The 27,816-nt window shown below is 47.6% G+C and overlaps 1 protein-coding gene and 1 long non-coding RNA gene across 2 annotated transcripts in view; one reads left to right on the top strand and one right to left on the bottom strand.

Moving 5' to 3' along the window:
• The window catches only part of LOC140218495 (uncharacterized), a 258,183-nt gene that overhangs the window by 178,124 nt on the left and 52,243 nt on the right, over positions 1 to 27,816 (bottom strand). The window lies entirely within an intron of this gene.
• The window catches only part of LOC126530922 (glycerophosphocholine choline phosphodiesterase ENPP6-like), an 84,915-nt gene continuing 57,338 nt past the window's right edge, over positions 240 to 27,816 (top strand). Inside the window, exon 1 of the mRNA XM_050178250.3 lies at positions 240 to 1,305. Within this exon, the coding sequence (XP_050034207.1) occupies positions 915 to 1,305 (391 nt within the window). The 5' untranslated portion in view covers positions 240 to 914. The remainder of the gene's footprint in view (positions 1,306 to 27,816) is intronic.

Raw genomic sequence — 27,816 nt, 5'->3', positions numbered from 1 at the left:
CCAGCCGCAGAGAGAACCGACGAGGAAGGAGGAGGAACGTTCCAGCATCCCTTCCCTCTGCGACGGGTCACCCTCTTGCTTCCCTACTCGACACGCCCTCCTCCCGGAAAGAGAGCCGTGTAGGGCGCGACACCACAGAACGGCGAGGGTTAGAGCAATGAGTTGAGGGAATACTTAAGCGAGGAGGTGATCTTTTGCGTGGGAGAAGGGAAAGCGAAACTGCGCACAGGCCGTGTACAAAGAGCTGAGAAACGGTCGCGACTGAGACCAACGGTTGGTGAGACCACTTAGGAGAGAAGAGATTGCGGCGAAGCTTTCTTTGCAGAGGGCAAGAAAAACAGGAAGCTATACCCATGCGACATGGGAAGCGGGCCGTCTTTTTTGCCAGGAAGCCCGCCTCGGGACGGATTTCCAATCGGCGCGTATGCGAAGGAGAAATGAAAGAAACACGGGAGGATGTCGAAAGAGGAGCACCGGGAGCGAAGGGAAAGGGTAGAAACGGGTGGGCAAGGGAAGTAGCGGAAGGGATGCTCTAATCTCTCCCCCCCTTCTGAAAGACTGAGGGAGAAGCAAGACGGAAAAAGGAGAAAGAGAGAGAAAGAAATTGAAGGGACCTCGATGCGAGGAGGAAGAGTAGCTGATGCGCAGTTCGGAACTGGCGCGGGACGCTTTCTGGAAGCGGCTGGGGAACGGGCGCCGCCGACGAGCGAGCGAGCGAGCGTCGACGCCGGGTACGGGACGGGACGCGGCCCCGAAAATCTGCGAGAGAAACGCGCTCCTCCGAAGCAGCAGTGGGAGAGAGGGAGAGCGAAAGAACCGGAGGAGCACCCGGGCGAGCAAGCGGGTGCGAGCGCGCCAGCGGCGGGCGCACTTCTCCGCAGCCGGACAAACGACGACGCGCGGAGCGCACCAGCATGGCGAGACGTCCCGCGTCGCGGCCGCTGCTATCGATCGTGCTGTGCCCGCTGCTCGCAACTCGTCGTCCTAAGGGACAGGCCATGCCCACCGCCCTGTGCTGGTGGTGGATCCTGTGGTGCCTGGCGATGGCCGGCGTCACCAGCGCGGCGACCGACACCACCGTCGACGGTCGTCGCCACCCTCGGAGTCCTTCGTCATCAGACGAGGAGCAGCCGACGCCGAGGGCCAAACTGCTCGTGATTCTGGTGCAGGGCGTCAGGGCCGACTACATCGACCACGCCGTGCATCAGGGATTCGCGCGAATGGCCCAAGCGGGCATCCGCGCCGAGTACGTGCTGCCGGTGTTCCCGTCCAGCCCGTACCCAAACGCGTACAGCATTGCCACAGGTACGTGTACACTAATGGCCGGACGTGACGCAGAATACTTGGCGTAGCTTCGATGCCCGTCAGTATATGCGAACGATTGCCTACTGACACCGAGCTTCCTTGTCTTTCGCAAGAAGTTTCGTTTTTTTTTTTTTTTTTCAGCGTGCCACCACATTCGCGAAATTTCCTCGTTCGGTTTCTTCGTTCCTAGCGGTGAAATCACTCTAACTCATCAGCCTGACTAATAGACCAAGAATGTGAAGAAAGAAACACGCATTTATATTCCACAGTTTAACAGTAAAACGCGGAACCGCCTGCAGCCAATGACGAGGGACTCGAGTCGCTACAACTGTTTACCAGTACCAGCGCTTTTATATTAAAAATCCATAATGGTTCAAAGTTTGGGCCACTTTGGGAATTCATTCAAGACTCGCATTAAGAACCGTCATTCGAAAGCGTCGCTTAGGACAACCGTTTTTCTGTGCTCTGGAAGACAAACAAAAACAATGTCGATGCACTGCTTGCCGTTCGGAGAGTTTTGCATCAGGGTGACAGGTGACGGAAACTCGAAATATAAAGCGAATCCACATCGGGTTGTTCCTCGTACCATGCGCCTCGTTAGTTCGCTGATGCTACACAAAACATCTTGGACTCAGTGTGAAAAGCGGAATTGGCGGTTCATTCGTCGTTCCGAGACACTGACATTTACACAAGCGATGACTGAGGATTTTCCAGTTTCCCGTCATAGGTCAACACCTATGAACACCCGCCACCTCGGAACAGGCGGTTGTAGCTTGCGATTGAAGAACAGCAAGAAGTGTGACATCAGATTTGTCAATGACGAGGTTGACAAGAATTATTTAGCCTTCAGCGTATTTCGTCAGTCGCTGCTCCAAATGCGAGAAGTGTTGAATCGATATGAACAAAACTAAGCAAACAGATTTGTAGGTGACGTAAGGCAGTGAGGCCTGACGACACTCAAATCGCTGCGACACCACATATCCGATAAAGTCAGTTAGTACTTCAGCCCTTAGCTGCGACAGAGTGCACCGAAACTACCTGTAACACGCTGAACTGAAGAAGTGAGCTCAAGACGAATCAGAGTGCGTAACACGGTCAGAAAAAAGAACAGCGACAAGACAATGAGTTATCTTTAAAGAGGCGTGCCAGCAAATTATGATTTTCCTATTTTCCCTGAATGCTGAATTCTAGGCCAATGGACAGATGGCTTGCACATCAGGGCCTTCGAAGACGATGTATGTGCGTTACATGGTTATCGAAGCCTAAAGAAGTGACTGAGTAGAGATACCATTGCTTAGCGGGATGTGGGTTGAAATGGCATCCTTCTTGTTGTACAGTCCGTTAAGCCTCTCAATACTGCGGACATTATTTGTACACCATTGCGCTGTTGATGCTATGGCCCTTTGTGTTTCTTTGTAACGCTTTCTACATGTGCACTGCGGTATGTGGGTTGAAGTGGCATTCTTCTTGTACAGTCCGTTAAGTTTCTCAATACTATGGACATTATTAGTACACTTTTGCACTGTTGGTACTATGACCCGTTCTCTTTCTTTGTAACGCTTCTACTCGTACCCCATCCTCCCTGAAGCGCTGGCTATGCTCAACTTCCTCTATGTCACGAACCTATGCACAGGGCTCCAACGGGTTCGCCTAATATCTAGCGCACGTATTTACGTTGCAATACATGATGCTTCTGCTTAACTGCTTTAACTGTTTTAAGAATTATAGGTTGCCTCAAAATATTTCCAAGAAAGTCAATATAGAGTTTAAAATAGGGGCCCCAAACGTTTTGGGGCCCAAAGAAATAGCGTCAAAGCCACTGCGCATGCGCGAGACGCGAACTGCGTTTGGGTTTTACGTTGGGCACGTTATTTCACTGATTTAGCTGCAGCCCCAAAAGTTGCCCCAAAATATTCGCGTAAACAAACATGGCGGCACCCATCGAAGCGACGGCTCTAACCTAGCACCAAACTGGGTTCGATTCGTGGTAACGCGTGAACTTCGCAAGCTAGGAGAAGTGACTGCGGTTATCGCTTTCTTTCAACTAACGTGTGTTATGAAGATTGATTCATTAGACGACGCTGATGCCGAATTCGATTGCGGATTTTATGGCTCGTAGGCCTAACACGGCTTAGCTTGGCTGGTGAAGGTACGTAAAGTTGGTTACTCAAAACTGAGGGCGACTCATTGTGTGCTGCTTACAGATTAACCTCTAAAGACCTCTAAATAATTGTAATACACGAAAGTAAATATCATAAAATGGTATATTTTATTCAATTATTTCTAATAGCTTTTCTTCGACGCCGTAGTGGCACTGTCAGCGCAAGACGCTATCCGCAAACGCAAAGCCCTATTATAAAACTATTCACTCCTGCGTGCCCCAACGCTAACACCCGCAAAGCTCTTTGGGGCCCCAAACTATTGGGACCCCTATTCTAAAACTCTCTAATATCTTTCTTCGAAAATTTTATGTGCATTCCTTTCCAACATATCTTAATTTGTACTTTTACATTCATTCGCAATATATATAGCAGAAGAGAAGTACAATAGATATTTACAACTGTATTTATTGATCTATACAAAAAATTAGGACAACGAAGGGCGCTTAGCAAGATCATGTTTATTAAGGAAACAAATGGCACATAGCCAACAGTTGCTGATGGCAGATAATTTAAGCATAACCATATCGTTCAACGGCTTATATTGCTCGATTTGCGTTACTATAGATTAACCATCTGCCCAGGCCGACATCATTTGCAAATAGACAGTCTGTGACCTGATGGTCTCCGAGTGGGCCTAGCCAGGTAACGTTGAGTTTACTCACGTCTATTGCGGACCGAATAAAGTTGTTTCCTTCGCTCACTCACTCACTGTGCAATCGATTCACAAAATAAAATAATCGCATTAATCAACTACTAGTGACAACCATTGCGGCTCATATTTAATGTGGTAGGTAGAAGGAAATCATCATAAAAGTATAGTTCCGTGCTTATACATTTCAAAAATGGCCACGTGGAGCAACTGCCATCAAATTATTTGTCAAATTCTCTTCAATATTCAGGCGAAACCGTGGCTCGCTGTGCAGACCCCTTGTGACGTCGCGGAGTGGCGCAAAATAATGCTTCGCCATATACCGCGCGAATAAGCGGTCAGTCATGGTGGCCCTGCTGCTGAAGTTACGGCGCGTGACCTTCAGTGACCGGTACCTACTGTGTGGGATCTGTACTGTGTTCTACTTCATTCTTTATATTTGTCCTGTTGCTCTTCCTTTCCTTTTTCCTCCCCTTCTTCCTATCTTTCATTTCTGTGTTGCTATCACCTCCCTTCTGAAGAGTAGGCAGGCGTTGTGCCCCTTCCGGTGGCAGTTGCCAGCCTGCTCCTCGCTTTCCCTTTCCTGTTAATTGTGTATATGTGTTCGCAACAACAAATAATAATAATAATAATAATAATAATAATAATAATAATAATAATAATAATAATAATAATAATAATAATAATAATAATCGTAGGCTGCAGAAAACGCCAATCAGAATCAGCTTGTGGAAAGACGGAAGCGCAATGGCAGCTTCGTTTTACGCCATCTTTTCCACGTCACAGAGAGGTATGCATGCACCGCTAGCCGCACTTGGCAGTGTCGCATGCGTAATCGGGTAAATTGAACGAATAATTTGACGCCAGTTATTTCGGTCTACAGAGTCATCTTGAAATGTAGAAGCACGGCACAATACTTTTACAAAGGCTTCCTACGACTTTACAAATAGGCATGTGCTGTAAAGTTTGCCACTAAATAGTATATTGGTATAATTAATTTAATGATACAATAAACTGCATTCGTTTTTCTTGCTACTGATGTCCGCCTGGGCACACCATTCTCCTGCAGTAACGCAATTCGAGTATTCCTTGCGGGCATTAAAAAAGAAGTGTTCGACATAAAAAACAACACTATTGTAAAAAAGTAAATATTAGTCTTTTTTTCAAATTTTAGTTCCACCTAAAGTAAGAACGCCTACTACAATTATCGCATACTGCGAGTTGTACCAGATGAAACAGCTTTCACAATAAAAGGTGTAAACCTCGCGTATAGAATAGCGTAATGTCATTTCCGGCGACAAACACGAACAGATTCGTGGCGGAAGAAAGGAACGGCTTTCAAAAGAGAGGCCACACTGCGGTTGCGGCGATCGTGCGGATCGGCGATGTGAAGATACACACCCTTGTGACACAGTGTACCACTACAAGACGCGTGCAGTCAGGGGCTCGACGTCGCGTGTTTGTATACCGAATACCACGCATGCCGCGTTCATTTCCCGTAGCTTCTCCATCACGCATGCGCACTCGGATGGCTTTCTCATCCCTTGTTGCTCCAGCTGTTCAGTGTGTCTCACAAAGGGGCTTCTTTCTTCTGGAATCCTGTCCAGATGCTTGCAGCTCAGAGGCGCTTTCATTGAGGGCGGAGAGGAAAATGGGACAGGGGGAAGGGCACGGTAACTTCTTAGAAAAAGAAGAGAAAAAGCGGCCGTTTCTTGGTACTATACGGTTGGCAAAGCACACTTTTACGGTAATAGGAGTGCAATTTTTACCTTGAATCTAGCTAGATTTGTATGGCTGCTGGTTTGACAAGCTGCCAGATGTATATACGGAGTGATCATTTTTATGTTCTTCCAGAATTATTTACTTTACGACTCATATTGCAATTTACGAATTGTAGCCGGCGAGTTTGCGAGACTTATCCATGTGAAATGAACCTCCAGGAGAACACCAGTTGCGCGATATTATTTCCCAAAATGTGGCACGAAGTGCATGGGCGTTCCACTTAGTTTTGTGCTTCAATGCATAAAAAAGTGTATTTTGTTTTTCTTTTTCGTTTTTTTGTTCAAGTGAAACAATAGTGCATTTATACGGCGAGTCTGATGGCAAATATCTCGAAAGTGGTGTCATTCTCGAAATTCGTTTCTATTGGGTACTCCTTGCAAACTCGCCTGCTATAATTCGTAAATTGCAAAATGTGTCGCCACCTAATTAATTTTGATTAGTCAAAGTTTAATTAATTGGATATGCGTTTCGATTTCTTCGGCATATTGTACACTTCTGAAAAATCGAGCACTAGGATTAGAATTGTTTTATTTGCAATAGGCGATGCTTACAAAAATTCCGCAAGACTTAAAAATGATCACTCCATATGTAGACTGTATGACTTCATAAGTTACATTGCCGCTATGATTACATCAAACGTTTGTTTATTTATTGGAATTATCAAGGCTATGTTACCTGAGCGACGAAGTTTAAGGATCCAAGGCCACTCGACAACTATGTTATACGCCACACTAAAAAGCTTTGACATAGCTTTGAACACCCGGAGATATTAACGTTTGCCAAAGTCTGAATATACGAATGGTTTTACATATCGCTTTTATAAAATGCGACCAACGTTTGCAGCCGTTGCCGCATTTCACAAGACACAAACGTCAGATAAGTCTGTTAATTTAATAGGAAGTACTACGAAAGAGATCAATACGACATTTTATCTTCCTCTCCAGCTTTATTAGGCAAAAAAAAGTTAGGTTGTTAACGGAGCGCAGTAGCATAGCAACAACTGCTTTAAGATGTTAAACACTCAAAAAAAAAAAATGGAAAGAAAAAAGGATCAGAAAGAAAATTTACAGAGAAGTTTATTGGAATAGTTCTGTTATATAGAGGATGCCGCGGACACATCTCAGTTTAGTGGAGTTTGTTGAATGAACGAACTTATAGTAAACCTAACGCGCGGATTCGTGGAACACGCTTAGGGCAATTCATGCCGGTTTTGCTAGCTTGCATTGCAGGCAAATCGCTCCCGGCATCAGTTTTTCTTCTAGTGCTGCGAATAGCTTATGTTCAGACTTGTATTAAGACCAACGTGATTACGGGACGAGGATCTGCCATTCCACGAGAGGAGGCGATGCGTGCTGTGTTTAAAGGCCACGACAAAGTGAAAGGCTGAACAAACATATTGAGACTGCTTCAATGTCCTTCACAATCTCTCTTACCTGCGCTCTTATTTACGTTCTTATCGCTTCTAGAGGTACTAGCCATCCTTAGTTGGCCTTTCCCTGAATTACAGAAAAAAAAAAAAGCTGCTTAAAGGTGGAACCAACGACGTCATTATTTAGTCGTAGCGTGCGTCCTACAATACTTAAAGATGGAAAGAAATGGATACCCTAATTGAGAGTGGAAGTCATTACTCGAACCGGCGAAGCAGAAATAAATTCAGCGGCAGCTGCGCACTTTGCTCGTTTGCGGTGCGTCGTCAGAGTATTCTAGCGGTTAGTTCGTCCCTGTCAGTGATTGCGTTTTTCGTGAAAGAAAAAAGAAAAACACTTTCAACTCTCAGGTTACTTAGGCGCTTTAACGAGTCAAGTAGACAAGTATACTTGATGCTGGGTACTCTGCACCAGTTAGCAGGAGCACAGGGTAAGAGCTAAGATGACAGGTACTGATAATGCAATTTTACAATGACCTGGTGAAAGAAACCATTGGGCATAGAGAACAATTTGTACCGCCTGACGTCATGTCTGTGGCGGCGCAACAATAGCCGTAACTTTTAGCCTACGTCGGAAACCAATTACGGACTCGCTTCCAGTGTGGCACGGCTGGAAGACCGTGCCCCCCCCAAAAAAAAAAAAAAAAAGAAACCGGCAACGTCAGTAGTTCCTTTTCGTCCCTTTGTTTCAAGCCAACTCAACGTGCAGCAATTTCTCTGTCTCTATCGTCGTCTCTCTTTTTTTTCTTTTTTTTGGCTTTTCTCTCACTCGCAAGACTGGATGGTGAGTCCATCAATATTGATCCCCCCTAAGCAAGTGCTTCGATTAAAGCTATGCGGGCGGAATAAAGCCGTGCCGAAAAAAAGGAGAACGGCCACGCAATGCGCCAAGGCCGAGCTGCGCTATGGCGCGGCACGTTTCTATTCATTCGCCAATCACCGAGTTCAGGTTCCACTGGTGCACTCACGCGTCGAAGGCTCCCAATTATTTTCAGCTCAGCTCAAATCGGAAGGCCGAAAGAGCGAGCAGCAGGCGGCGGCAAAGACAGAAGATGAACGTAAAGCAAAGAACAAGGAAAAGAAATCTCTTCAAAACACCGAAGGTCGGGACGAATGGCGACGCACTCGTTAATAACGCTCGCTGCCGTAAGACAAGGAACGACGCTTAGCGAGAAAGGGGAAAAGAAGCGGGGGGGGGGGGGGGTGATGTCGCATCGCGAGAACCATACGCAGGAAGTATGGGTGGACGCCGATTCCCCTCGCGGGGGGTCGCGCCTGCTTCGTTCGCAGATTGAAAGATATCGCATTCGGCGGGAAGTAATGAAGGAATCCTGCGGGGGGTCCGTATCTTTGTCTTACGACAAAAGGCGAAGCGTACGCGGAAGGGTCCGCTCCTGAAGGGAATGTCTAATTAGTATACCAGCGCCGATTGTTGCTCGTGTTTGATGAGACCGCGCGCAGACTAATGTTTTATCAATAACCGGGCATGTTGTAAACGTTGTATCAGCCACCGCCTGGTCGGAAGAACGATTTCCTAATGTTAGCTCGACCATTAAATGGATGTCGCGTTCAATAGTGGAGCGTATTATTTTCATCCGTGAATGTATGCTCTTCACTGGGGGTGAGTGCAATCGCGCGACGAGCCTGGAGCTGCCGCCAGTTGCCACGCCCGCTACGACCATTGTGACCTTTTCCTCACTACTTGGCTGTTTACCATGCAATCACTAGGGCAACGATCGCAGCACTATTTCCATACATAGTCTTCGTTTACGTCGTCGTGGCCACCATCTTGGGTTACTAATCCGTACAGAAAGCTGCGCAAACAATATACGTAAGAGCACGATAACAGAACAGGCGCGTCTTGCACAGAGTTACAATTTGACCACAGTGATAGTCCAGTGAAAAACAGCCACCGTCAAGAAGCAATGCAGTGTGCTGGGGGCTGATGTGGTGCACTGACGTCATCGTGGCGACCATGTTTGGGTATACTATAGCACGGTGACATCACAACAAAGCTATGCATAATGCGGACGTTTGCCGCTCTGCTATTCTTTCCGTCTTTCATTTCCCTTATACCCTGCCCCCAGTAAAACGGGTAGCAAACCAGAATGTTTTCCGGTTAACCCCCCTGCCTTTCCCACCCCTTTGTTTCTCTCATTGTGCCTGTCACACCAGACATCGCGCGCCTATGCTAAGCGGCTCGCTCATGCTGGTTAGATTGCCTGCCATTCTGCATGGCAAGTAGGACAACGCCGTCTCACTATCTGTCGTGCCTTGCCGTCATTCAAACTTCGTCACGCACTTCGTCACGGGGCATTTCCGTCTGACGTAAGCGCGGGGTCTGTCTTTCTGGTGCTCCTACATAGCGGGCTAGGTTCTGATATTAGCTGGTCTTGGCATTCGATCAGCTTGATGACGAATGTCACGGTTTGTATTTTACTACCTCCAAGTGTGCCATATTAAACATCTTTCTACAAGCTGCAATGGCAACAGGTAAATTGTAACCCGTTAATTATTCTTCCCAGTTTCAATAATAGCGGGAAAAGTGTGTTCGCCTTGCCTGACGGCTGATATGCAAGAATGCTACTTGCGTTGTGCTATAACCTTTCTTACTTTTATAAAAAATCTGTATAGTAATATAAAGCAGCGCGTTGCTCTCGCATAATATATGGATTAACAGCAGTTGTAAGTCAGCACTTGTCTTTGTCATTTCTCGGCCGCGTAAATTTGTGTTAGGTTTCAACTTCCGAACGCACAGTTCAGGTTTCTGAACCGAACGGGCTGAATGATGACCGAGAACGTTAAATCTGACATTACCTCACCACGCAACCGCAAAAGCGCTTGATAATTAAGGGCGTAGCTTACCTTGAACACTCCGCTACGCCTTTTCCCTTGAGTCAAGATGCAGCTTCAACACATAAATTATAATAATCATTCAAGAAGAGCGACGGTTCTTGGTTGGACTTGGTTGCACCGTATAGAAGGACGTAATGCAGCCGCCTTCCTTATTTAGTCTCTCTTAGTATCACAGTTTGCGGTATACCAGAGAGACGCACGGCAGCGGAAGCAATAATGACGATAGATTCTATATTTTTTATTCACTACAAACGTTTTCGTGTTGGAAACTGCTCTCGTTGTAGTGAAAGAAATGAGGCACTATACATTCATAATTCTGTTGGTGTCGACATCTTTACGCCAGCAGCTAAGCAGCACAAAACCTTTATTACAACGATAGTTTTGTGCATAATCTTCTGGTACGATCTGAGAGGCCGTAGTATTGTGCTCTTTGTTTAAGCGCAACGTCAGAAGGTGCCGCCTCCAGTGACGAGGCTGAAAACGTCCCGTCATCTACATGAAATTGAATGCCAGATACCGGACCAATAAATATTTCAAACATCACTTCAATCACCGACGGTTCCACATGCCTGGGAAAGTGCTAACGTCATCCCGATCTTCAAATCTGCAACAGAAACGTAGTTGTAAACTACAGGCCGATCTCGTTATTGTTAACCATCTGCAAATTACTTGAGCTCCTCATTCATAAATACATGATGGAGTACTTAACTGAAAATAACGTTCTTTCAAAGTTCCAACGTGGCTGGCTATTTCCACGGTGACTGAATTGTCTCATGACATCACTTACGTAATAAATCGGGGCCATATTGGCGCCATGCTCATTGACTATCCAAAAGAATTCGACATCGTCTGGCACAATGTGCTTCACAGACTTGGCGCTGTCACTGAATAGTGAACCTTGTGCGGCACTTTTTTCAAGTCATGTGTTGACCATCGAGCTACTAAACAATGACGTTTTCTGAGTTTTGTGGAGCAGCGTGTGGTAGAGGGCAATTAACTTTAGAAAAGACAGTCTATGAAATTCACAAACAAAAGCAGACCAATACATCTCAGTTATGGCTGTAATCTGCAATATAAGCATATTGGTCTAACCTGCGCCAAAGCGCTACAAACACTTGGCGAACTAAAGTCTTCCCTAATGCATTCCACAAAGTACTGCAAAACAGTTTATCAGTCAGCATAGTCCTGCCGGTATTTGACTACGCTTCTGTAGGGTGGGCATTACACCACTGGTTTGCTATAGACAAGGTTGAAAGTGTCTAAACGAAAGGATCATATTATTTTCTGCATTTATGACCGGTACTTCTAACCATCCCCACATGCCCACATTTTGGAACTCTGTTCCTTGGCTTATACACGCGTGTATAACAGCATTGTCATGCTGCTCAAGATTGTACACGACTCTACTATTGCATAGCCGGTCTCGCACGCCTTTAAACACTATTCTGTGTAACCAGTGTTCGATTGTTGTGAGTTTTTGTTATTCCTTTTAACTGTAGAAAAATGAAATAACCTAGACAAGGGGGGGGGGGGGGGATACACGAAGGGAAACGCCAAGTGATGAAATTGCTCCGGAAAAGCCTAATCATATCGCATGTTAGCGCTGCATATTGTATTCTTTTTTTTTCCCTGGCTTGTTGTACTCCTATAAAATGCAGCTTTGTGCATAGTCTGCATTCTCTGATGATGATTATATATTCGTGCACCCACTCTGGTATATCTCGTGCTATTGACATAGCAGTATATCTAAACAAAGAAATTGCTATAATATGAATAGGCAAGCTGAAAATATTTATTACCTGGGTTGAAGCGTTGTATAGACTTTAACCATTGTAATAATGTGTGGGTCGGGTCATCCAGGTCAAGTGGACACGGGCAATACACTTCTTTGTTATCCGTGGTTGTGCGCTAGCTTTAACTGAAAACAGTCTTGGAAAGCTTCAGAAGGATGGCTTTCTGGGCTTCTGAGCATTTCGTTCTTGCAGCGAACAGCGCGAAGTATAACACGACAGAAAGTAAAGATGTTTCTGCATTTCCTTCTTGTTCGTGTTATCTTTCGCGTTGCTTGCCTCAAGCGTAAAAAAAAACACTCCCAGCAACAAAACAACTATGGCATTGACTCGTGGCATCGAGCGAACTCTGATCGCCGGCTCAGCACCTGTCACGACGCTGACGCCAAGCCAAAAGCACTCGATCACTTGACCTGTTTTTCCCATATGCCGGTATCTAGCGCCCTCTAGTACGTATTGCTTTGAATGTGGTGAATGTTGCCTGACGAAGAGAAGTCCTTCTCTAGACTGACACGCGCATTGTGTGACTTCTGTTTGTCGCTTCAGTTGGAGAGTGGGTTAAGAAGTTTAAACACTAGCCCATGGAACTTAAGTGCATGAACGAACGCATTTGCGGCGTTAACCTAACACTATGATGAATAAATTTCTGGCCGGGCCACTTGGTACTGAGACTTGATGAAACAGACAAGAACAGCACAGCAGGTACTTAAAAAACAAAGATAATCCGCGCATATTACCAAGTACACGACATAAAATAAGCGGTATAGGGCTAGTTAGAGTGTGGACTAAGAATGGCGCTTCGGGAGCTTCGATAGCGTTCTCATCTTTCACTCACCTTCCCTCTTCTCCAGTGCATGGTAACACTCCTCTCCCTATCCCGTTCCTGTGACAAGCGCTTCAAGGAAAAAACGATAGGAAGACAAGTAATCATCATGTTAGACGCACTCCGTCGTCGTATACAATGGGATGAACGGCACCGGCCTCGTTTGTGTCAACTTGTCGCAAACCTGTCCTTTGTTATGCTATCAAGCAGCGCGTGTAAACATGATGTTTTTCTGTACTATCCTACAGCATTGCTAGATGATGAGGGCTGCACAGACAGACAGACAGACAGACAGACAGACAGACAGACAGACAGACAGACAGACAGACAGACAGACAGACAGACAGACAGACAGACAGACAGACAGACAGACAGACAGACAGACAGACAGACAGACAGACAGACAGACAGACAGACAGACAGACAGACAGACAGACAGACAGACAGACAGACAGACAGACAGACAGACAGACAGACAGACAGACAGACAGACAGACAGACAGACAGACAGACAGACAGACAGACAGACAGACAGACAGACAGACAGACAGACAGACAGACAGACAGACAGACAGACAGACAGACAGACAGACAGACAGACAGACAGACAGACAGACAGACAGACAGACAGACAGACAGACAGACAGACAGACAGACAGACAGACAGACAGACAGACAGACAGACAGACAGACAGACAGACAGACAGACAGACAGACAGACAGACAGACAGACAGACAGACAGACAGACAGACAGACAGACAGACAGACAGACAGACAGACAGACAGACAGACAGACAGACAGACAGACAGACAGACAGACAGACAGACAGACAGACAGACAGACAGACAGACAGACAGACAGACAGACAGACAGACAGACAGACAGACAGACAGACAGACAGACAGACAGACAGACAGACAGACAGACAGACAGACAGACAGACAGACAGACAGACAGACAGACAGACAGACAGACAGACAGACAGACAGACAGACAGACAGACAGACAGACAGACAGACAGACAGACAGACAGACAGACAGACAGACAGACAGACAGACAGACAGACAGACAGACAGACAGACAGACAGACAGACAGACAGACAGACAGACAGACAGACAGACAGACAGACAGACAGACAGACAGACAGACAGACAGACAGACAGACAGACAGACAGACAGACAGACAGACAGACAGACAGACAGACAGACAGACAGACAGACAGACAGACAGACAGACAGACAGACAGACAGACAGACAGACAGACAGACAGACAGACAGACAGACAGACAGACAGACAGACAGACAGACAGACAGACAGACAGACAGACAGACAGACAGACAGACAGACAGACAGACAGACAGACAGACAGACAGACAGACAGACAGACAGACAGACAGACAGACAGACAGACAGACAGACAGACAGACAGACAGACAGACAGACAGACAGACAGACAGACAGACAGACAGACAGACAGACAGACAGACAGACAGACAGACAGACAGACAGACAGACAGACAGACAGACAGACAGACAGACAGACAGACAGACAGACAGACAGACAGACAGACAGACAGACAGACAGACAGACAGACAGACAGACAGACAGACAGACAGACAGACAGACAGACAGACAGACAGACAGACAGACAGACAGACAGACAGACAGACAGACAGACAGACAGACAGACAGACAGACAGACAGACAGACAGACAGACAGACAGACAGACAGACAGACAGACAGACAGACAGACAGACAGACAGACAGACAGACAGACAGACAGACAGACAGACAGACAGACAGACAGACAGACAGACAGACAGACAGACAGACAGACAGACAGACAGACAGACAGACAGACAGACAGACAGACAGACAGACAGACAGACAGACAGACAGACAGACAGACAGACAGACAGACAGACAGACAGACAGACAGACAGACAGACAGACAGACAGACAGACAGACAGACAGACAGACAGATAGATAGATAGATCGTAGCCCTATGGCAGGAATGTATACTTAAGCACGCTGCGGCTCTAGGGAAGCGTACGAAAAAGGCGCGAAGGATCAAAGAGGAGTTAGAAGAAAAGTCGTCGCACGGGAGAAGAACCCACGCGAGTGCCATCGATAGAGGCCAGAACAAGTGCACCGGGATGGCAGAAAGCCGAGCGGCAACTGAAACCCGCGCCTGAGGTCTCGGCTGAAAGCAAGACGGAACGGCTTTCCACAGCCCTTGGACGGAGTGGCGGCGCCCTGCACCCAGAAAGAGCTCGCCCACGCGCACTCACTGAAAGGCTTCTCACCCCAGAAGCGAGCACACTGCGCGAAGAAGCTAGCCGGCGTGAGGCCAACAGCCGCGAGCGACCGAAGAATTGCAAAGCGCGTGGCAGAGACGACTTGGGGTATAGCACCCCTCATGAACTGCTCTTCCTGCATTCGCTATGAGGCGGCACAAATTGGTATGCTGATGAGAGAGAGAGGACGCGCAAGGAACATCCTGGGCGTCGGCTGTCAAGCCGGTGATGCGGAACTGAACATTTCCTAATTCTCATGTCGCTTTCTTGCCGCCATTCCCTTTCCTCTCTCTATACCTCAATATTACGTCTCTACTTATTCTCCGATGCTCCACTTCTTTTATGCGATGGCTGCGGTGTCAGGGTCCTCGCAGCGAAGTCTGCCAACCTTTAACCTTTCGCTGATGTCTCGCCGTCGCGACGTTTTTTGGCTCCGCTATTCTGGAAACGTGCGCTATTGTATCGCGCACATGCATCGTGCGTCCGCTCTACAGTGAGGGTAACTGCCTCGTGGCTGCAATGTCGGGAAAGAAAAGAGAAGAAGAAAAGAAAACGAAAACAACGAACACGGTGCGATTCTGGCCCGTGTGAGGTCTAAGCTGTCTGAATTAAGCCGCGGCCTCGCCAGCCATTCGGCAATGGCGTTGCGTTGTCGGCACGTCCTTAATTGCCGCTCGGCTTGTATGCGCACGCATGCGTGACGCTCAATGGCGCTCAATGGCGCTCAGGCGAGCGCGTGCGTGAGTGCGTCCTTGGGTATACGCGCGGTGTGTACGTCGTGCGAACACGTGCGCATGCGTGTCCGTTTGAAATGGCGCGTAAGCGAAAGATGCGAAAACGACGCGAACACGCACACCTATACATCTGAGAGACTCGCAATAAATGACCGCGCATACATTGTAGTATTTACATAGCGCAGAGGAAAGCGATAAATGAGCACGCACTCAAGAGCTTGTCTAAGCAGCGTTGTGGTAATTAAGAGAGGGAACTATCGGTAACGACTTCCGCTCGTCGCCTACGCAAATCAATAGAAGGATGGGTGGATGGAATAAAGTAAAATGAACCTGATGGCTTCTTTCAATTATTAATGTCCCATGATTAATCAGCTGGAAATGGATAGAAACGGTTAGATGATGCTTAAGGACTCCGGCTGTTCCGAAAGCTCAGTTAAGAAAGTGCAACTGTAAGATAATGAAACGACAGAAGGGAGGAAAAACGCCAGTTGCAAAAGGACTGCACGACGCGATACGCTTATAGGCGAAGGATCACTTTTACCCAAAAGGTCGACTGCGTTTTTCGGCGACGTATCGGTAAGTAAAATCTTGTGTTTTCTTAACTCAGCATGAAGAGTGATGAGCGCTGTTTGTTGGCATTTGTTCGTTGAGACACATTGTCGTAAACGGTGCCGTAAGACTGGGATGTGATTTCATCAGATATACTTAAACAAGTGGTGATAAGCGTCGGTAGTTTGCGATGAGTTAGCTAGAGACACGATCACATATATGCTTGATGTTTATCGGTATTACAAACATGAAAATGCGCAGTAGTTTTTAGGAATGAACAACACAGACGTTCCAATCTTTATAATTACCTTCACCTGAAGTTTACGAAACGCGATCTCCAATCATGAGGAGGGGGAGGGGGCTATAGGTCCTCACACTCTAAATCGTATTTACGATGAAACTTCAGATCAGCACAATTTCTGAGCATAATGATCTTCCTTAGGACTTTGAGACTGATTCCAACGGACTGATTTCACTTACTTCAGACTGACTCCAATTTGGTTGGAGTCAGTCTGAAAGTCCTAATCGATTTCCCAACCAGACAGGCAATTCTGTCGAAATGGTTAGCTTCAATGATCTTCCTGTACGCATGTTCTTTTCTTATCCGTTACTTTACTGCGAGGCTGTTCGTCTCTGTGTGGTCGGCGGCCACGGTGGCCGCATTTCGATGGGGGCGAAATGCGAAAACACCCGTGTATTTAGATTTAGGTGCATGTTAAAGAACCCCAGATGGTCGAAATTTCCGGAATCCTCCACTACGGCGTGCCTCATAATCAGAAAGTGGTTTTGGCACGTAAAACCCCATAATTTAACTTTTTTTTCTGTGTGGTCGGCATATTTAGTGTCATCGCCTGTGGGCGAAAATGTGAGCCGATCCTGGAAGTAGTGCACTACCGGGCCGACCCGTGGCGGTGGGGAAGCAGGTTTCAAAAACTCAGCAAAGTGAAGCGAAAGGTGCATACATTCTTCGGAATCACGCATACAACATACATAACAGCATTCGTTTCAATAAAGAATAAGCACAAAAGAATCATCCGAACCACATAATTGACGGCAAGGCTCCTTATAACAACGCGAAGCATGTAGCACTCCCCGCATACGTTTCCCGGTAAAGAATACTCTTGCGAAAGCTGCCGTGGCGACGGCAGCTTGCAGGGGGGGGGGGGCGGGTGACGTAACTTCTTTTTCGTATATAAAAGAACCAGCCTGGCAACTGATTTCATTGTTGTCGCAGCACCGCTATGGGTAAGCGACTCATGCTTAGGACTCCCGAGGAGTAGCGTGAATACGAGGAGCGGCAAAGGGCAAAAGTAAAGACAATACGACCAGGGTGGCCTGCCCTCAAAATTACCATTACTCCCTTTACTACAATTACTCTAAATCGCCATTACTACCATTACTCTTAAAGCAATAAAGCATTGCATACCCCGCTCAGAAGTTGTAGTGGTGGTTTTCAGCAGCTTCGCTGGACATTCACTTTCGCAGGGCCGGAATGGCGAGTCAGTTTTTTCTTTAACGCCATAAGATCCTTGAAACTGAACACCTTATGCGAAATCTCTAAAAATTAATGTGACCTTTCGTTCTCGTTTTTCCGTTACCAATGCCGCCCGTACTTCCGCCTACGTGTACCTTTGCCTGAATCACTCAGCGAGCCAAGAGGTGCCGGCCTTTACGTCGGATTTCTCTCCACTATTTCCGTGCCCGCCTCTCTCTAACTGTTTTTTGCGCAGTTGGTCCGCTACGTGGCACCCAGTGACTCCCACGGGATAACGTACCACCGCATCGAGCCGCGATCATTCGGTCAACCTCACTTTGGGCCGAGAAAAACGACACTTTGATAACACGGCTCGTAGAGGCGTGTCCCATGCAGTCGGGCGCACTTCGCCCGCCCACACCGCGACTACTGCGCACTCTACAGGGCAGAAAGCGCAGCGAGACAGGGCCGAAAGAGCAAACGCAGTGCAGAAGTGCGTCGTCGTCTTGACGGCCGTGACAACGCTGCAGCTATAGGCAGAGCGGCAGTCTCGCGGGCGGAGATCGATGGAGATGACTGCTTTGGGACGACGCATTTCCATCATCTTTGTCGATCACCATCCGCAAACGGCACCGAGGGACATGCATCGATGATATTCCGATTCCTCTGCTCGTCTGAGTAGTCGCCGCAAATGTCGTTGGTACGGGCGTTGTTCAGGGCCTCGAAGGCGCCCTCTGAGGCAAGAGGAGCAAGTATACAGAGACCCCGAAGCACCGGCTCACCCGTGCGCGCGCCGATGCGAATAGACTGTCTACGTCGTAAAGTGAATAGGCACTTCAACTACATTTATTGACGCATTCGATGAAGGACCCGCGCCGCTGTCGCTCAGCGGCCATATATATGGCGCTGGACTGCTGAGCCCGAGGGCGCGGGTTCGTTTCCCGACCACTGCGAACGGTTTCAGTTGGGTGATTTGGTGACCATAATTCATCCGGAGCCTTCCTCTACGTCATTACTCATAGCCCATTGTGAAAAGGAGGCCACGTGGTTGACAACTACCGGCGATGAAGGATGCCAATATTTCCACTATCGCCAAATAAATAAATCCATCGGCCCTGCAGTTTCGGAAAGTTAGGCTCCATAATTATATTCGGTGAAGATAGGCGTGAGCATTGGACTCTTTGAGAACAATTGTCGCTGCTGCTCATTTTTTATTTCCAGCGGTGAACTCTTGCGTGCTTTAGTCATTTGACAGTCTATCACGTGACGCATTATGGAATTTTTTTTTCATTTGGTATATTCAGCTCAAAGTCAGTCGGTGCTGTGTCCGTCATCACCCGTTTTTACTTTTACTTTACCTCTGTCTACGCGAGTCCTGTTGTTGCGCTGTTGTCAAACATAGCTCTAGTTTATTAGCTTGCCTAACCTTTGACTTAGCTGTTGTGCGCTTGTACCCTTTTACTTTGAATGTGATGTTGCGTTAAACGTCTTGCACCAACTTGGTTGAAATCTTCAACGAGGCCCGCCGCATGCATCAAATTGGATGGTGAACCTGTGCAGCCTTGACATGTGCTTTGCCTAATCGCCGTAATGTTTCCAGTTATCTACTAGATAGCAAGCTGGGTTATCAGGATCCGTCGTGCAGTTATTCGCGTTTATGTGCGTATTTTACGTTCTTGTCCTCTCATTGTTCTTTCAAACCCTATATGTATATCCTTATCCCGCTATAGCGTATCGCCCTGTTCTGCGCCCGTCTGTTTTGGACCCCGCGTGCCTGAATGACGAACGCTCAAGTCGGTGCATGTGCACTTGCGTGAATGGCCTTTCCCTCATCTCCTTCAACACCAATTTTGGTTTCTCGCCTTCCTGCCTTTTCGAAGTGCAGGGTAGCCAACCGGGTTCAGCCTGGTTAACCTCTTCACCTTTTCTATTTTTTTACTCCGCTCTTACCTATACTAAATACTATAACACGGCATACCACCCAAAGCGGCCATGATTTTTGCTTCTCTCTTTCGCGCTCGCATGCTAAGTCGCAAATGCATCACAGAGAACAGACTACAATATCAGAATGCATTCATCGTTACATATGCTTTGGTGTTGATTTCTGCAATTCTTGGGATTCCCTGCAATCACTGAATTTTTCTTCCCGATCCAAATTTTGGTGGTTAATTTCTCCATCCATCTGTAGGGAAAATTCTCGGCATGGAACCTCACTGACTAAGTGTAGAGAAGCGCTTTCTACATGTCATATCTCAGACTGTACACGGAACAAAATTTTCTGCATAGTACAAAATTCTCTGCATAACATTTTCTACATGGAACATCGCTGACTGCGCCAAAAATTTTTCGGCGCAGAACAAAATTCTCCAGATAAAAATTGCTACGCGGAACATTCCTGACTGTGCGCGAAATAAAGACTTTCTGCACAGAACATCTCTGACATTACATGAAACAAAATCCTTCTGCATCGAACAATTTTCTAGACGCAGAAAATTCTACGTGCAACATCGCTGGCTACGCTTGGAACAAGATCGTCTACGTGAAACTACATTCTCTACGCGAAACCCCTGCATGGAACATCACTGAATGTGCTTCCACTGCCTTCCTATACGGCTGCAAACGTATGGCGCAGCACGCCTGCAGGACGCTTGCTTCGCAGGCCGCGACGATGCCGCGCGCGGGACGCAGAAGTTGCCGAGGAACGGCGCGCCGCGATTTCTTTTTACGACGCTGGGATGCGCCTACTTTTCATTCGTCCCTCGGCGCAGGCGTTCCCTGCTGGCATAGAACGAGAAGGACGAGAGAGAAAAAATAATAAAGCTCGCACAACAGTGGTAGTAAAACTGTCAACGGCATAAAAGTAACAACGCACGGGAACAAAAAGAAAGGGGGGGGGGAGGGAGTATAAAGCAGAAAGGGATGGAAGCGAGAAGGATTTACTGCAGCAGCGCGGGCAAGAAAAAAGTGGTGCAATTGATTCTCTGGCGCCATGGCCGCAGTGTGTGGCACAGAGGGCGAGCGCGGGGAGCGGGTCCTTGGTTCGTTGTTGGCCACCACGGGTGGCGCGCTGATTCCGGGTGCCTCCTCAATGGCCTCATTGAGGGCCGCGCGAGCCGTGCCCGGGGCCCGTGCGCGAACCATGCGTCCGCGTGAAATCGCCGCGCCGCGGCGCTGCGCAGTTTGTGTGCGACGCGGAACAGAAAGCGCCGGGATACAAAGCTCCATCATGGCGGCGCGCGTTAACTGGTCAGCAGTCGAGGTAAACGAGAGACCTTCGGAATATTGGCGGGGAAGAAAAAAAAAGAAGCATGCAAGAAAACGATGAGGCCGGGGTCATCATATGCATAGGTAACTGCACAATTTCGATATGTTTTGATGAAGAGAGAGAGAAGATTAAGTAAAGATAGTGAAAATTTTAGCGCTACTATAGATAGAGTAAAACCTGATTGGCTCAAACAGGCTAAGTGACTATTTGTTGATGCCCTGCTTCAGAGGTGATGCCAACAGAAATAACGATCATCAACATTATCAGCCTATTTTTACGTCCACTGCTGGACGAAGGCCTTTGACAGTGATTTCAGAACACCCCTGTCTTGCGCTAGTTTGTCGCAAGTTATGCCTGCGAACTTCCTAATTTCATCACCACAGCTAATTTTCTGCCGTCCACTTCCCTTTCCTTGGCACCCATTTGGCTCTAACTTGTATTGTCTCCTGAACTGAGATGATGATGATGATGATGATGATGGTGGTGGTGGTGGTGGTGGTGGTGGTGGTGGTGGTGGTGGTGGTGGTGGTGGTGGTGGTGGTGGTGGTGGTGATTTGTAATGTCATGCCCTTAAAAACCGGACGGTGACAGTCACCTAACCTGCTTGAGGCAATTAAGGGTGCTTTATTTTCTGGACACTCTCAAATACCGTCATATGGTCAAATATGGCAATATCGGCGTTTTGAGCGAATCAGAATGGTCGTATACGAGCACGTGACCTCATCACAGCTGACAAATGGCGATTTCGACAATATAGAGGGAGTTGACGATGTTCAGAATACCGTTCCCTGGTTCTGCTACGTCTATTTCAACAAACCTAGCTTACTTTCGCTTACTGCTAAAGCTTAAAGCCAAAATGTGCCCAGTTGAAATCAAATTTGTCCGAGCCACGCTAAGAGCGTAAAAGCAAAAACATGTCAACAGACAAAAGCGATTGCTCTAGCTTAGAAGTCGTTGACTACTAAAGGCAGCACGCTCTCATAGCGGACTCCACTACCTCGTAATTAGCTTCTCTGCGATGCACACAACATCGCCTTCCTCAACTACTGTATTGTCTGCTGTGGCCTCCGAGATGCATATATGCGAAGACGCGCCACTGCTCCCAGACGACGAAAGGGTCACGACCACGTCGCGACAGCTTAGATGTCAGCTGGTTAGGCTTTCAACTGCACATTACTGCAGCGCTGTCAGTTTCAATGGCGGGGATAGGCAAATTTTGGCTTCCCTTTGCCGTTTGGAAAAGGTGAAGCAGAGAATGCGGGAGGAAATGGCCTGAGTAGGTGGTGTTCAATGGATGGTGTTTGTGACTTACTGGCGGCTCCGCGGTTGCTTCCGGCATATGCATGACCTTCGATATCTGTTTCTGTTGTCCAGAGGTAGCCGTCACTTGAGCGTGGATTTGGACACCACCTATATGACGGCGCAACGGAAAAGGCGACAGGACACAGAGCCCGCACATTCGACCGCTTATGCACTGTCGCAGTAAAAAAAAAAGGAAAAGAGAAAGAAAAGCTAATTTCTTGGAGTAAGAGTCAAATAAGCACGCTCTTCAGACACCTATTCGAGGAACTGCGTTCAAATTGAGATTCAGTTCAACTGAGCATTACTGTGATTACACTATTTGCATTTTGGTCAAAATTAATCCTGAATCCTTCACTTCGTTGTGCCTCATAATCATATCACGCTGTTGGCACGTAAAACCGAAGGTTTCTTTTTAAAGTTGATTTTATTTTCACACGAAGAAAACAATTTCGATGGCACTCGAAAACTGTGAGTCATTAGGACGTTTGAAATTATTTTCACACCACTCGCTGTATGTCATGAAGAAAGGATGACACGCATTATTAGAGTCAACGCAAAGCCTAGATGAAAGAATAAGTGTACATTGCAGTGCACATTCGGCTTCTGTGCGCTCGTTAGGGTGCACACCAAGTGTGTATCGAGTCTTTTCAAGCGGCGCCTTCATTCGGCTTCTTTTCCTTTTTTCGATTTTTTTAAATTTGTAAACGTCATATTGCATGAACCGAAAACAGAATATCCACTGCCGGCAGCGGTTATACCTCTGTTGACCAAAGTTACATACATTGCAGGTGGCGGTGCTTACACGCCTCCCACACGCACTCGGTACAGAGGGCCGTTTTCCCCACTCTGTGCTTTCCTCGCCACCGCTGGGTTTCCCACAAAACTCAGCAGAGGGAACTCTGGCGCTTGTGGTCTACGGAAGTTGCATGTATCAAGGTTGAGTCAGTATGCGAATGATTTGTATTACACTAATTCGCCCATATTTGGCGGCGAAAATGCATGCTGCTGGTCGAGCGCTGCCGATGAGATTAAGAACGCCCTGCCGCTTCACCGGAGCCGGTCATCATGCAGCCGACCTTGTTCACCGAACGCACGCTTGAGAGAAGCAGCACGATACCACTGCGCAAGCGCTCCGTCACGTGTTTTTTTTTTTTATATTTCGCCGTGCAAGAGCTATTGCGCTTTTTGCGATCTACCGGCGTTTACGAACTTCTTTAACTCGAACGCCTTTTGTGCGTGTGTCTCCATGTGCGTGTGTTCTTTATTGTTTTTTTAGCGTTTTCCTCTCTTGTCATCTTTCTAAACCCTATCTCCCATCCCCAGTGTAGGATACCAAACCGGAGACCGATATCTGGTTAACCTCGCTGCCTTTCCTCTTCATTCTCTCTCTCTCTATACTCTCTCTCTCTTCATATTTCGCGAGCTTTCTTTGCAGTCCGGAAAAAAGGACTACGTGAGACGTACCGTAAAGGAAACAACTCGATCGGTGGTTTCTGAAGGTGCTGTACAAATCTGCGTATCATATTTGGGGTCCTGGAAAGTGGAAAGTTGATCAAGGTTCTCAAAGCAGCAAAAAGAAAGAAAAACGTGGGAAAAAAAGAAGAAGAGAGAGAAAGAAAGAAAAAAGGAGGAAAGGAAAGAAAGAGAAACATATAACGCTGATTGTCAAATTAGGCGGAAAGCTTACGGGAACTGAATAAATTAAAAGCGCTCACCAGCAATACTTGCGAATTGTACTGACCACGTCGATGACGATGTTTGATGATGAGGGCACAAATTATCGTTCACATGCTTTAGTAAGTAGACGGCACGAAACGTGACGATGAAGACGACGGTGTGACAACGACTAAAGGACAACGATGAAAGGACAACGATGGAAGTAATGCCGGCGCAACGACCGACGGCAGCATGACCGAGACTAAGTGACAACCGAATCTTCACAGTGTGAAGACAATGGTGTGACAGCGCGGTGACAGTGTGACGACAGCGTGACAAATGATGACATGACAGCGGCTGCGTACCTCGCACTTCCTTCCGTGCTCGTTTACTTGTTTACTTCCACGCACTGCACGAGTTGGTCGAATCTAAACTGCGGTGAGCCGCCAAGACGAAACGGTGGGCTACGGTGTTGAACGCGCCCCTTATCCGTCCGGCTAAGGGTGGAGGAACGCGACACAGCTTTGGTGGCTAACACAACGCTACCACTGGTGACATCGTCACGTGACGAACCTCTCGCGCGACAGCACGTCCGCTTTTGAAGAGTTGGCCTTTGGCGATGAACGCGCCAGGCGCCTCGGTTGCTCGACACCACATGCCCTAAGCTGAGCTGAGGAAGGCTGGCCACCAACCACGAGAATTGGCGAAAGAGCCAAAGGGGGCTATTCGCTTTAAAACTCGTTGGACGTAGGGACTTGTGCTAGCCCATTACTACACAAAATCTGTAACCTACATGGGGACAGAGACCAAAGCCAATGCTCGACACTAGTTACACGAGGGCAGACTCTATATAAGAGGATAGCCGAAAACGCAAATGCGTGCGACTTACAGCGCAGTTCACACTTTATACGACGGCAGTTATCTCAGAATTTCGTAACACTTTGCTAAACGGTGATTCTAAACTTCGATAAACATTTGACAGGAAGGAAGTACGATTATTCATCGTATTCGCTGCTCATTGCCGTTAATATAACATCCACAGGCGACGAGTTCTACGAGGGATGTTCACATCGAAGAAGTCAACTGAAGCAGTTAAACAAGCAGTTTCGAAAGAGTACCAGTTTTTTGGTACTGAGACGCTATGCCAAGGTCTAACATTGCTGCAATGGACCGATCAATCAATTCCCATTAAGAACTTTCAGAAAATTTAGTCTGAAACTACGCTCTTCAGAGTGGCCAAGAGCCTTACGGCCTATGTCAATAGTGTAGCCTCCGATGGGTGTAGTAGGAACGTTAAACCGACCGGCATTTCAGGGTGTGAAAATTCAGTACATGGTGTGAGGCGCGAGTGTCACTCCAGGTAGGGCCAGGGCAGCTATTAGAGAGTATTAGCAGACCGTTTACGTTCCGACAGTTCGCTCCGCTCTGACCGGCGTGTGCTAGTAATTTGCACGCAACCGCTTCAAGGGAATGTTACTAGGAGTGCGCACAGCGCTTATGCCGGCAGCGGTACGTAAAACGCTTCAATCGCTCCCCTAAAAAGCTGACTGACCGGAAGTCCGAAACGCGAGGGCAATGACGACGTGCCCGCTTGACTCCTTAGTAGTTTCGCAGCCAAGTGGATTGTCGCAAGACGCACTTATCAAAAATGCGAAATTTACACGGTTGCCTGCCGTATAGAGCTTCGCGCAATTACTAGAGGGAAACTGTGGCGCTAGTGTCTACGGACGCTGCAAGCAGGGCGATTCAGCCATCATGGAAATGAAGAGAGAGAGAGAGAGAGAAAGGCAAGGGAAAGACAGGGAGGTTAACCAGAGATTATCTCCGGTTGGCTACCCTGTACTGGGGGAGGGGAAAGGGGATGCAATAGGTGAGAAAGAAAGAAGGATAAAAAAAGGAAAAAAAAACCTAAGCACACACACGCACGTACACACGAACTATTTCTGTGGGCACTGTCACGCAACCCGCAAAGGCATTCCTAGTCTTACGCAGTGTCACCGTACAGTCCTGCGCCACACAGTGTACTGTCACAGTTTGTCAGAAAGTCCCGTGTCTTTCAAGTATCGCAGCAGCGCCTTCATAGCGGATCGCGCTGATGTTCGCGTAGGCCAGGTGCCAAGGATCTTGTTTTCTGTCATTGTGCGCTTGTCCAGTTTGTCTAAGGTGGCTGAGAGGACAGCTCTTCGTGGGTTAAAACGAGAGCACTGACAAAGAAGATGCTCGATCGTTTTGTTGCACCCGCAGAAGTCACACAGTGGGCTGTTGGCCATTCCGATAAGGAAAGAGTAGGCATTTGAAAATGCTACTCCAAGCCATAGACGGATAAGAAGGGTGCAGTCACGTCGTGGAAGCTCGGGCGGAATATGGAGCTGTAAATTAGGGTCCAGAGTATGGAGGCGTGCACTTGTGAAATCGGATGAATTCCACTGGGCTAATGTCAGGTCACGCGCAAGTGCGGCAAGTTTTTTCGCTGCGTCGGCTCTCGAAAGGGGAATGGCAACGCAGTTGACGCCGTCATAGGCAGATCGGGCAGCTGCGTCTGCTCGATCATTGCCATGTATGCCACAGTGACTAGGCAACCACTGATATATTATATCGTGTCCTTCGTCAACTAGTCGATGGTGGACTTCTCTGATTTCTGCGGCGAGCTGCTCATGTGATCCATGGCGCAGTGCTGAGAGCACACTCTGTAGGGCTGCCTTGGAATCACAGAAGATTGACCATGCGTGGGATGGTTCCTCCTTAATAAAATGAAGAGCCGCACGCAGGGCTACCAGTTCAGCAGCTGTCGTTGATGATGCATGTGACGTCTTTAGCTGTATCTTGACGGATCTTCTTGGTATCACCACAGCGGCAGCTGCGCTTGCAGATGTGACTGAACCGTCGATGTAAACGTGTACGCGGCCACTGTGCACCTGATGTAAAAGTTCTAACGTGGCCTGCTTAAGGGCAAACGATGGCATGTTGGCTTTCTTCATGATTCCTGGGATGGTGAGGCGTATGTCAGGTCTGTGCAGGCACCATAAAGGTAAGGATAGTCTTTCTGCAGGCATGTAGTTCGATGGCAATGAGGTACGATTGGCATCAATTAAACGACTGAAAGTTGTGTGTGGCCTTTCTGTGGGTAGAGCGGCAAGATGGTGAGAAGGTAATCGGGCAACGTGCCGAATATGCGCCCTGAGAGCGTCGGTTGCCAAGTACGTTGATATTGGGTGATCTCGAGCTATGACAATCGTTGCCGCTGTAGACGCACACCTCGGAAGACCGAGACACGTCCTTAGGGCTCAAGCTTGTAGTCCCTGGAGTACACGCAGGTTTGTTTTTCAGGTGTTCCCAATCACAGGGAGGCTGCATCTTGCGAAACCGAGCAACAAGGCGTTATACAGCTGCAGCATTGACCGCACCGAAGTGCCCCATGACTTTCCGCCGAGAAATTTGAGGAGATGTATTATTGTCAATAATCTCTTCTTCAGGTATGAAACATGCGGGCTCCATGATAGGTCTCGGTCAATAATTACCCCTAAAAAGCGGTGTTTCCGTGCATTTGCTACTGCTTGCCCATTGACCTTTACACTATAACGCTGCATTTCCTTCCGAGTGAATGTAACAAGGCAGCAATGGAAATGAAGGATGGTACATGCCCCATTTGCCTAAACTTCACCCTTCTGGCTCCTTCATGGCTTTTCGAAGTGATCATTAAAAAAAAAGTACTACGTTATAAATAATGCAATAGACAT

This window comes from Dermacentor andersoni, chromosome 5 (assembly GCF_023375885.2).
Source record: "Dermacentor andersoni chromosome 5, qqDerAnde1_hic_scaffold, whole genome shotgun sequence".
In the NCBI taxonomy this organism is placed as follows: domain Eukaryota; kingdom Metazoa; phylum Arthropoda; class Arachnida; order Ixodida; family Ixodidae; genus Dermacentor; species Dermacentor andersoni.
This window is presented reverse-complemented; position numbering and strand designations above follow the sequence as displayed.